At 37.0% G+C, this 15455-nt stretch overlaps 1 protein-coding gene across 1 annotated transcript in view; it reads right to left on the reverse strand.

Moving 5' to 3' along the window:
• Positions 1–4577: 4577 nt before the first annotated feature.
• Positions 4578–15455, reverse strand: part of LOC104841130 (15 kDa selenoprotein) — a 28576-nt gene continuing 17698 nt past the window's right edge. Inside the window, 2 exon segments of the mRNA XM_010582584.1 lie at positions 4578–5579; positions 8044–8093. Of these exon segments, the coding sequence (XP_010580886.1) occupies positions 5448–5579; positions 8044–8093 (182 nt within the window). The 3' untranslated portion in view covers positions 4578–5447.

Raw genomic sequence — 15455 nt, forward strand, 5'->3', positions numbered from 1 at the left:
ATCAAAACCCTGAGTTATTTATGAGATAATACTATGTTGTTTCATAGCCTTGTAGTATCCATTGATTTTTACTAAACAAGTTTATTCCTATTCAAATTACTGCTTAGTTGTTACTGTCCTGCTGCCTTCAGTTCATGCCCTTGTTCCTACTAAATATAAAACACTGTTAAGCGTTCCTCTGAAAACATGAAATTGTTTTCCACTCAATTTCTAATATTTTTTTTATTTGCTGTCACTTTTGGGAGATCTTCAGAGCAAAGAGTTTCTTTGTATTTCAGAAATGGGTAAGGACATAACTTTATGTTTAGTCAAGTGACCTGATCGTAATCTCTATCTGAAAGCAGGGAACGGGTAACCCTCAGGGAGACAAAGCAGCAGCACTGAAGCACTGTAGCACGCTGTAGCAAACAGGTGGTTGCAACTTGCATTATGCGGGCTTGGCAACCCTGGTATATACTCTAAGATCCCCTCAGAGTATTTATAGCTTGTAATTATACTTCTACCAGTGTGTCTTTTTTTATTTTTTTGAAGCTAGTCAAACTATAACTTCCCAAGGCACAACATGTGCTTTTACCTATCATCTTTGATGTGGTACAGACCTACCGAGACCTATGATGGCCACCGAAGTGCTCATCCTAGCAAGTATCTGCAACTCTAACTGAACTCCTATGAACTAGGATCAAGTCACTTTCTACAAAATTTTTAAGCTATATTAGGCATATATGGCCTCTGAAGGCTGTCAGGCTAAAACACAAGTATTGCTAGAAACTTCCAAAAGATGCACAATTAATATGTCATTAATCCAGCTTTATACTGGGCCCCTGTAGAATATATGTGTGGTGTTTATTTTCAAGGAAAACAATTACTGATGGTAGGAATACCCATACGAGGGTATGTATGTCACCACTGTCTACTTGAAGCTTATGCATTAGGCTGTCTAGGTCATCTGGGACCACTGCATGACTGTAAATGCTTTGAAACAAATATGCTTGACACAGCCAGAGAGCAGACAAAATTAACTATGATTCAAAAGAAGTGCTTGCTCAAAGCAAGGGTCAACTCTTCTGATCTTGGTTGCCTTAGTAGTGGGAAGTGTTGAGAGACACACTCCATTTCTCAGTGTATAGTAGCTTTGTTTAACTTGTACGTCAGCGGACAGAAGTGCTGCTGTATGCAAGGCTTTCAGTGTACAAAGGTGCAACTGAACTGCGTAGTTGGATACGTTGCTTCTCGGACAGTAACAAAGCTGAGAGGCCTCATTCAGCATCAGGAATCCATTTCAAAACATAACAGATAATGAGGTACTCTTTGAGACAGTCTGTGTTCGCCTGGTGCCATGGTTCCTGTTTAAATCAATAAGTAAGTGCAAGAATACTCTGACTGCTTCTGTAGTTTGTCTCCTGTCTGAGCTCACCAGGTAACTTCATAACGTGTTTCCTTTTGTCCATCCTTTATGACAAGTGATAAGGAAGAAAAATTACTGAAAATATTCTCCAGCTACCCTCAGCTTAGACTTTTTACAAGAGTGCATTTGGGAGGGAAGCTGGTGTTCTGAACCACAGGCATTCAGTAACATAACCTGTCAGGGGGCTGTCTGTTCTTTGTCTCCTTGGCTATCTTGTCCCTTGGGCTCTTCCTCTTAGACTTGACAGCAAATTTGCTTCACAGTAATTGGGTTGGGCTTTAACAGTTCACAACTTAAGGAAAACCACAAAAATTCAGCATATGGTGTTTCCTTTAGCTGCTTTTGATAAAAATATTCTGCGGTTTAGCATTTGATGGACCCTTCTCAAGCACACTTGACAAATTTCAAAGTCCATTTACTTTAAGTAGTCAAAGCATCCCGAGCAAAGAAAATTTTGTGCTTTGTCTAACCTTCTTTACACACTGCAAGAACCAGCAAATGATGTTGTTCCTTGCAATGCACTCTTGAAACTATCTCAAGTTAGATTTGAGCCTGTTTGCCTTATGGGTAGAATGTAGATAAGTTCTAATGCAGCTCTAAAAATCCAGCTTCCATGCTAATGAAGTAGAATGACATTAAAGCATTTTTTGGCTTTTTATTTCTTTTTTGGGGGCCAGGAGGTCTAATCTCCCTGGGTGAAGAGGAACATCAGAAGATTTACTTTGCTTCTGAAAGCTAAGGTTCAAAAAAAGTGACGTTCTCAATAAGAGCCCAGGTTTCTGAACCCACATACTTTTTGTGTGTCTGCTCTTCATTAAGTTGGCAATCTGTTCTTGTTCTGTGTGATGAAATGCTAAAACAGTTTTAAAGAATGAGCTGAATACTTACTTTCTTTCCATTATTTTAATGTCTGCTGGAAGGTTTCCCTTAGCTCTGAAACAGATTTTTGCTTGCTACAATCACTTCGTTCTGGTTCATATTGCAGGAATCTATGACTAAGCAGGTACCCAGGCAACCCTTCCAAGTAGCGTGTACACTATGCTTCAAGTTCATCTTCATATCATATCTATGTACAAAATGGAATGTACAACACTTTTTTCTTTTTCTTTTTTTTTTTAAAGCACTCATACTCTCTTCTGCAAGATGAGTGGCCTTTTTTTCTTTCCAGAAAGATAGGAGGGGTAGATGGACACTTCATGTTTCAACTCAGTCATGCATGCTTGCTGCTTTTATTCTTCCTTTCATTAACTCTCTCAAGACTTGGCACAACAAGAGCATTATATAAGACTAAATAATTCTTACGTAAATCTGAGTGAATGCCTTCCATGAAGTACTGAGTGCTTATCATGGCTATAAGTAAAAATGAATCACTTCCTTTTTAAACGGGAGCTTTAAACCTTGTATTTTGTATAGTTAATTGCCACAAGCCAAAATAACCTTTTGAGCTCTATGAATTTTCACAGCTGCAGACTGGAGGAAAAAACCCCCACTGATAAACAGAAACTTAAGAATTTCCAAAAGAAATTATTCCCCACTCCAACTGCCTCTTTTAGCACAAAGCCCAGCTCATTTTTGCCAGAATGCTAGATGTTCCTAGCATGTGTCTGCAGAGCCAAGAACCTGAGTATCATCTAAAGGACAGAATGAGAGAGAATAAAGCAAGGACAGTATGAATTTGACACTTCAAGAACAGCATGGAGAACAGTCAACAGGTCAAGAAGCATAGGTGGTAAAGCTTTTGCTAGGGGCTACCAGATCGAGTAGGTTCAGGGCTCAGCAGCTCAGTAACAGAATCATGGAAGACTCACCGTGTTCCTATATATAGGGAAATACAGGGATGTACTTCGTGCATGCTTTTAAGGTAAGGGAATAAATATCTGTATTACAAGGCAAGATTAGTATGTGGAATAGGAATCAGCAAATTGGGAACCTAGGAGGAAAACTGGGAGAAAAGATAATTTCCAGTCTCCTTAATGAAAATAAGTGAGAACCAATACTGGGAAAGGTAAGAGGCTGCAGAAACAATACCGGGACTGCAGTCATAAAACCTAGTATGCTAGAGGAGAAATTCTTTGGCCTGTCATCCTCCTCCACTATGGGATGGTTATCTCCTGGTGCAAGAGCGAGTTCCCTGCTTCAGTGAAAGACAAGCAAAAGCAGGAGTGAAGGACCTGGTGTTAGAAGATGAAGTTTGTGTAGGGAAGCAGTGGGCTGGCAGTAGGAAGACATGGAAAGAAAAGGGAAGTTGAAGGTCAGAAACCCACGGGCCATCAGGTTAAAGAGGAGGAGGAGGAGGAAGGAAATACTGAGACAGCAGCAGAGAGAAATAGTTGGTAAATATCAAATGAAGCAAACAATCTCCCCATTGAGTTGTAAAGACAACCTAAGGCTGGAGAGAAGGATGAAGTTAAAATATTCCTCTAAAACAGCATAGTAAATCATCAACACAGAAACTGAAATCCCTTGTTGGCAAATATAGGAATGAGAAGTATGGGATATAGTCAGTATATTAAAAGACCAGTGGATGGCAGCATATTTTTACTACCAAAATACTGGGTTGTCAGGTCACATGTTTTGGTTGCAGTTCATCTGCTGACTAATACATCACATGTCCCAAGAACAAATCCGTGTTTGATAAGTTAGCACAACCTGTAAAGATTTGTGCTTTTTGTGTGTAGTTCATATTTCTGAAATATTTCTCTAAGACAGTGGTGACCACTACTGTAGCTGTCCCACACCAAGTCATCTGGGAGACGAGCAGCATGTTTTACAGGGACAGTAGTGAAAGGCATAGAGTAAGAGCGAGAGCAAGAACAAAGAGGATAACGTCATGTGACTTAGCTGTATGCACCTTCTAAGAGTTTATAAGACTATTTCAGGAGTAAAAACTCAGAAGGCTATGCCTAAAGAATCACCTTAGTGTATTACTTCCAATAATTTCGTGTGGTCTCCATCCAAAATTTATTGTTCTGCTATGAAGCCGATGATTTCTTCTCAAAAGTTAGGAATAAAATCTGTAAATTTTAGAGAAATTTCTTGAGATATAAGATTATATATGAAGATAAAAACTGAGTACCAATTCAGGCTATAGCATAACACCCATCCAACGAAAAACTGGTGTGCATAAAGGGAAGACTTATTTGCTAATTAGACTTAAGAAGAAACCCCCACATTATTCTTGCTTACCATATTTATTCACTCTAAGTGGAAAAAACCTAACAAGTCATAATGGATTTGACTCATTATCATACACACTGTCTATATTCCCTGCTCACATAAATTTCAACTGAGAAAGAAAAATACACATTTTAAAAGAACAGGGTACAAATTCATTTGATAAACAGACTTCCAATAAACTTGTGAAAGTTAGCAGGAAAGGTTTTTCAAGACTTGTATCTCATGCTTTCTGAAGCAAAACACTTAACGTAAAGCACACCTGACATCTGACTTCCATACACCTCAGAGGTTTTCTATGTAGTCTTCACTAAAGTGTACTTACTAAGTGTTTCACAGTACCAGAGCATAAGTTCCTCCATCTGCTTCAAGCCTGTGAACTAGATACTCACTGTAAACAATGCTTCTATAAAAAGGACAGTTCAGATACAAAAAAGAAGCGGCCATTAGCAGTCAAGTTTCTTTGGGAGATAGTACATTGCATTTGGTTCCAACTTTCTTACAAACAGCAGCAGACAAAAAGCATGGTAATCCTTTCAATTATTTGAAGCTCTTCAGTTTTAAGAGTATTTGTAAAAACAGGTCCAATTATAACAAACTGATATTTGCATAATTAACTTTGAAACAAAGCATTTTGTTAGTGGTAAATGCATTAGGAGCTGAAATATATTAAGACAAGCTATTCTGTCTGTCAACTTGTCAGATGTGTGCTGAAGCTTTCTCTTCTAATTGCAAGATGTTTAGTACAGCACAACAGATATTTTAAAATTAATAAGGAAGCTGGAATGTTTTTTCAATTGTAGCACAGTTCATCCAAGAAGATTACCATGACAAAACATGAAAAGGAAAGAGGACTGAAAGCAGTGATTTATAGACGTTCTAATTTTTCACTTAGAAATTCTTCCACACTATCTGTATTCCACTTGAGGATGCTCAGTTCTTCTGCAATGTTCCCACTGTCATCCAGCAGCTTTAGTACAGGGTCGGAACCACGCACATACTACAGAAAAAAAAAAAAAAAAAAAAGTCAGTTATCTTGTGCTGGAAACGCATTCTCCATATTAACATTCCCCCCCACCCCCTTGATTTAAATCAGTTAAAATTATGTCAAAACAAGAATAGTAAAAAGTCCAAAGAGTGACACCATGAACACTTAAGAACAGACCACTAAATTACATCAGAGTATTCTGGGCAAACTTTGGCAATACAATTTGTGCTAAGAAATCAACCTAAGCTTTGGCTTTTTAAAGCTTAGAATTCTTAAAAAACAGACAAGCTTGGTTGTTCCTGACAATACTCACTGCTATAGATATTCCAGTGCCACATATTTATTCTGATTTTATGAATTTCATTACTAGAGTGTTTAACAACAACGTATTCTACTTTTCTTGAAGATCTATAAAAATCAAATTAAGCTTATGAGATCAGTCTTTCAGCTTGTTTTCTCCTATGCTGCTACCTCCTCTCCAATATTTTTTTCACCTACTGTGCTGATTCAAAGGAGAAGTAGATTTTCAAAGCTAGAATTTGTGTGCATGTGTGTATGCAAATGAAGAACCAGTAAGAGGGGAGATACTATGTTGAAGCTTTAAAGACAGAGAGATGCTGTAGGTTGCACACTCCACCTGCAGCTGTTGGCCAGTGTTGGTAGCTCTGGATTAGATGCTTTCTTGCCTAGTCCTAAGGAATAAGGGTGGGAGAAAAGAAGGAAGCATAAGGGACAAAGAGGCCTCATTTCACAGGAAATTAAAACATTGATTTAAGAGCAGTAAATGTTTATCTTGAGATCCAGAACAGAGTTACTTGCCTTAAATAAAACAGGTAGGAAACAGCTTCAGTTCAGACATCTGACTTGCATTTAATGTCAAAGAGAGGAAAGTGGAGGAACAAGTCAAATGAACGGAGGGTGGGATGGGTGGGTGGGTGTCAGGGGTGTGTGTGTGTGTCAGAAACACCTACTTCTTGTTCTCCTTGGCCTACTACACAAGCTAATGCATATGCAGGGGGCAATGCCATAAGCCTAGCTTTGAAAGGTGGTATTCTACTTCAACTGTTTTAAGTTACCAAAGCTGAATTTTGAATCAAGCAGCTGAATGATTTTTCTCATATAATCAATAGCCTTTTTACCATTCTAGAAATTTCTAGTCACTGTAACAGCTCAAAGTTCTACTATCAATTTCTAATGTAATCACATTCTTTCCTGCTGTGTTGTATCTGTGCCTCCTAGGCTTTGCTGGTAACATAATACTTTAATGTTTCTGAAGACTCACTAAGTCACAAAATATGTAATGCAAATAAAAGCTTTTAACAGTATTAGAAGGCTCTAACCATTTAAGTTTATGGAAAGATTTCCCCAGGAGTATTTTACTTTACCCTACTGAGCTAACCTAGTTGGTTTTACTTAATGAAGCTAGTGGCATCTCTAATCCGTTTTCCAAAAGTCTTGTAAAATAAAATACAGATCCATTTGCACTAAATTTTTTCTGGTAGTGCTTTATACCAATTGTAGTCTAGACTGCTTTGATGTTCAATACAGCTACAAAGTTTAAAATAAAAATGAAACAGTTAGACACGCAGAAGAAGAGAAAGCTTTTGAAAGACATTGGAGGACAGAGACATGAATGCATGAGACAGAGGAAATCTGTTTTAGATGGATTCTGCTGCTGAGAAGACAAATCACTTATTGCAGCCATGCATAGCTATGAAGTGATTCCAGATGGTGCCATTTGGTGAATAGGGATGGGAGCACAAGATGCGAGAATCAAGATGTGTATCTGTGAAGTATGCTGGAAGTTCACACAGGATTTTAAGAGGAAGGTGAAGTCTTACACTAGATCTTGAAACCAAAGAACTGTTTGTGCTCAAGGCACTGCAGCTTATGCAGCTTTGCATATATGCAAGTCATAAGAAAGACCATTCAGTATATGCATTTCTATAAAGCTGGATGTTTGAAGACTATAAAGAAAAACAGAATCGTAGAACACAGCAAGGAAAGTCTGAGAGGGAGGAGAAAAATGTAAGAATCACTGAATGTATGGAAATAGCAGCTCCATCAGAAAATGAGGAGAGAATAGAACACGAAAAAAGGAAACTATGGCAGAGTAAGCTTCAGTAAATCCAAATATCCACAGAGTAAGGACAGAATGCAAGCATTCCTCTCATTCTTTTGCCATCTGCTAGTACTTATGAGTTCCAGTATTATTTTTTTTTCTTGGATTAAAAACAAAGAAACAACAAAAAAACCCAAAACAGCCACAAAGAATTGGTACCAAACAGTTACTGAGCAATAAACCAATTAAAATTAGCAGCAGGAACTTGTAAAGTTTTATACTGGCAATGCAAATATATGTCCTCTGCTAAAGGATTACTTGGTCAGCAAATAAAGAACAATCCACAGAAGGACTGTTTCCACTAAGCTTAATTCTTCCTAACATCCCAAATAAAAAAGTTAGGTTACTACTCACCTTGATTTGCAGTCCCCTGAAGAGTTTTGGCTTATCACTCCTGACAAAAGCTATGGTTTGGAGAAAAGAAAGATAGATAATCAAATTCTTCTCCACTTGCATAAAGTAGATTTACAATCACGCTAGTTTTCCATGGATTATTTCTTTTGGAATGATGCTTTAGAAGATATTCTAATGTTAAAATTCTTAAAATCCTCACAAAAATTAGTAATACTAAACCTATTATGCCTAAGAACACTCTATTTTTGCTAGTATTCCCAACAAGCTTCGTATCTGCTTGGATTTTCCTCAAACACTAGTGCAACTGTCTAAATCAGTTTATCAGCATGTACAACTGACAGTCTTCAGCATATGCTGCTGCGATATGCAAATGTGAGGAAAAGCATTAGAGCAATCAAAATCTGGCTGAAGATAAGCTTTGTGAGGGAGGCTAACTATGACACATCCCATCAGCACGCTCCACAAAAGCTGCAGCAGTGCAGGTGAAAGGGCACAGAGGAAACTGTGGGTAGAGGTGTTATTCTTGCCAACAAGATGGACAACCTTGTCTTGCAGAGACCTTGGAGATTACATGTCGAAAAACAGCACAAAAACAAGAGCTGAGAACAAGAAGAGAGGCTGGTATCTCCTCTTCTCTTGACAATCCTAAAGGCAATCAGCTTTAAGATGGACCCTATGGCCTGTCATGTAGCTACATGGACAGAAGTTCAGGTCTGAGGTCTGCTGCTGATGAACAATTCCTCACTTGAAGTGCTAGTCAGCAAACAGTAAGCATTAACTGCAGCATAGTCCCTGTATCCCTACAGCACAACCCAGGCCTTGTGTTAACATTGAAAAGATGATATGAATTATTGCAGAACAAAGTGTGAGCATAATCCCCTACTTCCAAACACTTTAGCCTAATGAATGTCTGAGTTCTAGAAGTATTTAAAATTTATTTAGAAAATGCCATAGTCTTCATTCCTCCTTTTTACATTCAGGTTACGTTCAAGGCTGAATTTAGTATCTGTACTGACATTAAGTGGATTCAGGACACTCCTGTAGTATGTCAGTAGCATCTCCCCAAGGATGAACCCTGTCAGTACGGATTGGCTCTTACAAAGGTCCTAGCTGCATGTTAAAGCTGCTTTTTCAAGGTTAGACAACAATGAACCTCTCACAAATTGCAGTGCATCCAGCTGCTGCATGGAGATGAGTGCAACCTCAGGACTAATTTTTCACGCTGCCTCACAAAATGTAGTGCTTTCCTCAGGAATTGTAGAGATGTCCTCTAGCATCTTTATACCTATCTTTATATTACTGTAGACAGTTACCTTAACACTTTCTCAGTATGTATATACAGAGTGACATTTATTTTCTTCCATCTTCCACTGTGCTCCCAGTACAGATCAAAATCATATACTCTGCCTGCTGCACCAACCACTACACAGCAGAAGCAAGTTAAAAAAATACCAATGGCCCAATGAGCTGCCAGATATACTAGACCCCTGAAGAAGAAAATAAGGCTTGTTTTCATTCTTTCTATAGAAGTATACGCTAATGTCATATTGTAAGCTATACTTATATAACAATTTCAAATAGCACTAAATAACCAGTACTTGCTCACATACTGCACTTCAATTCTGATTTAAACTCACAAAGACATAATTTTCAACTTCAGTGTTTCCATTTGCTTGTGACCTGCTAGTTGTCTTGGCTGTCGTCAACAGGAACATGCAAAAAAGTGTCAAAGGTATTTCTTATTCTTTGTCAAGTCCACAGCACATTGAACTATTTTATGGGGAATTTTTCCACATTGTTTTCGATTTAAATCTAAAGCTGAAATCAGTCTCTAGGGCTTTATATGAAAAGGAGGTTGTAAGAAGCAGTCAGTGCAGTGGGTAACTTTAATTGCAAAACTTAAAGAAAAATGGTAAGAGAGCATAGTAAAATGGATAAAGTTTCAGAAGCAAATCCAAACTATGGAACTCAACTTATATTAAAGAACAGCCTTTGGGAGTTAACTCAGGTTACAGCACTTTAAGCTTGTAACAGGTGTGAGGATTTGTTACTTGACTGACAGATAAAAGCTCATTTGGACATGAGTGGCTGTTCTCTGGCTGCAGTGTTGGACTGAACAAGCTCGCAAAAAATGGGAACAGAATTAGGTGGAAGAAGAAAGTATTCTATAGGCAGTATTACATTTTGTCACTTTAAAAGTAGCTATTACACACTTGTATCAATGTCACATGTCTAAATCTTCTGAAAGCTGAAGCACTACAGAACATTTCTCCTGAAATTTTAGACAGCTGGAACAAAATTTGTTTCTGTTAATGGCCTATTTATTTCTAATGCTGATCATAGTGCCTTTCTGCATTAGTCACTTGAATTTGCAATGCAACAGAGAAAAAACACTCACTGTACAAATAATTTGTATATTTTCAATTTTGGAAGCTAAGGTGAGAAACTAATATACTGACATGCATTAAAAATACATATTATCCCATAAAACACTTTTTTCCTTCCACAGAATCATGCCTTAAGTGAATAAACAGCCTTTGAATGGAATTAATAGGGTTAGGAAGTCAGATGCAGCTACAGTGCACATTTTGGGACATGCTTATCATGTGATGTGGTGCACATGCTCCACCTTCAGCACTGCTCCAACAGTTTCCCTTCTACGCCCTGACATCAACATTGTTGCTTGCTATGATCCTATGTCTGAAGGCTACTTGCACATCTTTAAATAATGGTGTAAGTCTGATGTTTAATACTAAAATTCTAGCTATCTCCCCATTTTCCTCTCCCTGTGGCAGCTTTAGAAATTACACACTGCAGAGAAACAAGCATTTATATAGTCCATTCATGGGTGAGCGGGGAAGGCATTTTCCACTTTGACTTCCATAAGATGAACTCTGAGCTTGGTGCCATGACACTACGTTCCAGTGAATTGAACACCAGACTAGAAGTCAGAGCTGTTCTATTGCCAGCTTTGCAGCTGTCCTTTCACATAATGTTAAGAAAATCACTTCACCTTACGCTCTTATAAAACACGTGCAATACCAAAGCATACGCCTTCTGTTTGAAGGCAATCCTGAGGTGAGCCTACAGAGCAGGCTTGATTGCCGCACAATTAACTACAACTAAAAGGTCAGAGAAAAGGATCAGGTCCATATGGGCATTTTAAAGCCGGCTCAGCACCAAACTGTTTTGCAAAGAGAGGTAATACTGAATGGTACTTTTAAAGACTTAAGAGCAGCCTCTGCCTACAAACACAGTAGAACAGAGAAACTCACTGCTATCATTGTAATGTCACTTTGTTTGATATGAAACACCTCTTTGTTTTGAGAAAGTCCGTGAAAACTAGTCTGTTGGAATTAAAGCCTATAGTCCGAAGTTGAGATTACTAAGGAATCTAAGAATCACTCAGGCCCAAATGGCAAGTCTAAGTATATGCATGCACGCACCTGTGGTATTCTCTCTGAGGTACAGTAGGATGGACCATAAGAAAACTTCCTGACCCAAAATGGACATGATGCCACATCTCTCCATGCAGAGTTGCAGATCTATATGCTAGGCATAACTTCTTTGTAAACAGAGTTGACTACCTAATTAAGGGCATGATCCAGACTACCAAGGATATCTACATTCAGAAATATTCACATTATTTAGATTCCTGCTTTAGGAGCAAAGATCTCCTGCTTCATCTGTAACTGAAAAGATACAAAATGACGTTGAGAAAAAATTAAGCTAATCTCTTAATTCTTGAATGACAGCCAATATACAATGGCAATAAAATCTCACACTAGTTTTCAAACAACTATGCACACAGACAAGCATTTTTAACCCTGTCTGTCTCTACACGCATCAGAAGGCTTATAATGGCCTCAAATCAGAAAGGCCTGCAGGAGATTAAAAAAACCCCTTACTGTCTCTTATTATATCAGTTTCAGATTTTAATGGCAGAAAACCACAAGTCAGAACCAGTCAAATCTTCAGCATAAGGTCAACAATAAATTTTTACTGTACAATTTTTCCTCCTGGTAAGATACAGCATATCTTTTAGCAAGAATCTAATGTGATTAAGTATCTGCCAGTAATGGAAAAGTTCACTTGTTCAAACTTCTAATACTTTTGTTATTTAAAAAGCTGTTCTTTTAGTTTAGATTAATTCCATTGTTTACTGTTGGACTACTTATAAGGACTATGTATGCTCATGGGGATTCATCTAACTTTTTGAAGTGGATACACCCTTCTTAGTTTATGGTATTTTTCTAGTAAACAGAACCCTTCAGCTTCTTCTAAACTTTTGATGCTATGTACAGATACACAGATTCATATTACAGGTAAGTCTAATTAAAAATGCTGATTGTGCACTGAAAAGCAGCAGCATACTTTTTTTGATGAAGGTGACTATCCCTCCTGTCCCTCAGCGTCACACCAAAAAGAGCCCATTATGCGATCAGGGCAAAGAATGTTAGTGCTCCGAGAGCACCATCAGAAAGGAATGCTTCCACCATCATTCATAAGTAAGGAGGAATGTTTCAAAATTAGTATAAAGGATGATCTATTTTTAGAGAAATATTTAAAGTCTTCTTGTGATGCATTTAAATGTTTTACACATTGAATTAGCAATAGGAAGCACGTGAGTTATTGCTATCTTTGAAAAGACATTTTATCAAACAGTAGCATAGTACTTTGTGCAACTCAATGCAGCATATACAACTGCTTTTTAAAACTCAAAAGAAAGACTAAATGTATACAAAATGTGTTATAGGAAATAACTGAAGTGATCTATTACTAATACAAGAGAATGATTAAAGTACATCTAAGATTATCTATAAATAGTTGTTCTGAGTTAATTTCAATAAACAGAAAGCAAATGTAATATTACTTAGCATAAACCAATGAAAACAAGCAGTTTGAAAGTAAAAATAAATTTTACTAGAAACACAAATTTGTGCATAATGTCACAGATTTGTACGTAAAAAAGGGAAAAAGGACTTAACCATACCACAGACTTGACCATTTTGTACCTGAAATGAACTTGAATAAAACAATGGTTTTATTGAGGCATTGCTAATTATCAAGTGTTAAACCCATGGAAAAGAAAAACAACCAAAACAAAAGGAAGAGTAGATATTTTATGAAGACAGGAAAATGCAACATTTAATTACATCACAAATATCTAAGCATTGCTAAGACAACTGGCAATGTTTGTTAAAAATGTGAATGTGTAAATCACTGGGAATACAGGCAAACCAAAAGCATTCATTTCTTTCCTCAGGCTCTTTCATAATTTGTTTTGGGGACAAATACATGCTCTGCAGTTTTGAAGATCGCATGAGCCTGCTTCAAAAGATACCATGAGAACCTAGCAAAAAGACGGAACTACAGCAGATGTCAAGCACTCATTTACGTTTTAATGGCTATAGCTCTTTACCTTTTGGGGACCGCAGTTTGAGATAAGAATTTGAATTTAAGAATTTATATGGAACATCAATAACTACTATTTGTAGTCTAATAATCAAGTTACAGTGCAGCTGTTCATGATTTTATACAAAACACCACACGCTTTCAAAAGCAAATCCAAGACAGAGCTCTGATCAAGCCTGAAGAAACTTCACAAAAAAACCCCAAAGACAGAGTACTTTGTAGAAGCAGTAGGGCAAGAGACATTTCTAAACCTGAAGAGAAGTGTTGTTTTAGTTTGTGTATCATCTATTTACAAAAGATTATGATAAAACAATGCATGTCTCCCACTACAATATCCTACATTTCTTAGCAAGAGTTTTACTAACATTTCTACCAATGCAAGATTTCAGGTTAATATAACTTTCTAACTTTCACCAGTATTTGAGAATTGCAGATGAAAATAAAAAGGAAGTCATCTTACCTAAAAATGCAAATCCATAACAAATTACATTTTAGTAGCTAAAAGAATCCCCCTCACACTTGCAGAACTTGGGCAATATAATAGAGTGCTTACTGACTCTGAAGTCAGAGGATCTAATGCAGTTGCATACTGAATGAGTTCAAGGATTAAGGACCTTGTTTCTGTAACAGATTTGCTGGGACCACATCCATTTCTTAAGCTAACAGAGTCACACAGGGAAAGGTGAGAGTTATTCTACTGATGAACAGAAAGAATGCAGAGAAATAAGAAATGTTAAATGAAAAAACCCAGCCTAAATCAGTTTTTGTTAAACAAGCTGGAAAGAACGTAGGAATCTAGACACTGTTATCTCCTATCTCATCATGAGCAGAACACAGCTGCCACTGAAAAGTCAACTTAAAGCAAATATGCTAGATTAATCACTGACCCAGCTAATTTATTATTCTATTTCAGAGCCTTAGTTTTATGAATGTCAGCCAAAAACTGTCATATTTTCTCTGTTACCTGGTACAATAAGATATTGCTTCATCTATGAATCTTGTCATTTATGTTTTCAATGTTCTACTTCGATGGAGTGCTTTTAAATGATAAATATTTAAGAACAATTTTATACAGAATGATTTCAAAATACATGTAATACAGGAATCAATTTTACAGTGCAGCATTCATAATAGAGCAATTTATTTTTAAGGGAAACTTAGCAGGAAAAATATTTCAGTACTGAACATAAAGAGACTTACAGAAATCTGGTCTGTTACCTGACTTACCACAAGAAGCTGTATTTGAAAAATGTAACAGACATCCTTGGGCATATTCACAAAAGCATTTAGTAGTTTGTTATGATATTACAAAGAATAACATTCAGTTTAAGATTGAGATAATCTTGCTGAGGACTAGATTTTTTTCATCACTTGTCACTTCTTTGCTTTCCTAGTATCTACAAATATATTCCATATGTAATGATTCTCACATTTCAGGCACACAGGTGTATTCAGCATCTATTTGTAGCTAAAAATTATATAACCAGTAATTTTGATAGAAATTTTGATACAGAAGGACCATAGAATATTGCCTTTAGTAACCATGAGCAGTGCACAGGATTTTCCAACTGTGTAACTTTCTTACTGTGTAACTTTTACAAACCTTCATTAATTCAATAGATCTTAATCCTTAACTATTTTAAGATGTGAATCTCATTATAAAAAAACCACTGTTCATCCTTTGGCCAAATAAAATATAATCCAGAAGTAGTCCATGACAAATCAAGTCTACGGGAGTAAGCCAAGTGACAAAACAATTTAGACAGGTACTTAAAGGTGAAGACTTCACGGTCAGATACAGAAGTAACTAATCCATGTAATTCCAATACATACACAGTCCTGCAATTAGTAGTGCCATTTTGTGTACATTTTGCAAAAAAATACCCCAACAAAATCCTAGCAGAAGCTATGGGAAAGGAATCGGAGTTATTTGCAACAAGACATTTGTCAATGACAGGGTACACAGTTCAATGAAGCCTACAAAGACAATGCTTCAA

The sequence above is a fragment of the Haliaeetus leucocephalus genome, unplaced genomic scaffold, assembly GCF_000737465.1.
Source record: "Haliaeetus leucocephalus isolate CR32 unplaced genomic scaffold, Haliaeetus_leucocephalus-4.0 Scaffold848, whole genome shotgun sequence".
NCBI lineage: Eukaryota > Metazoa > Chordata > Aves > Accipitriformes > Accipitridae > Haliaeetus > Haliaeetus leucocephalus.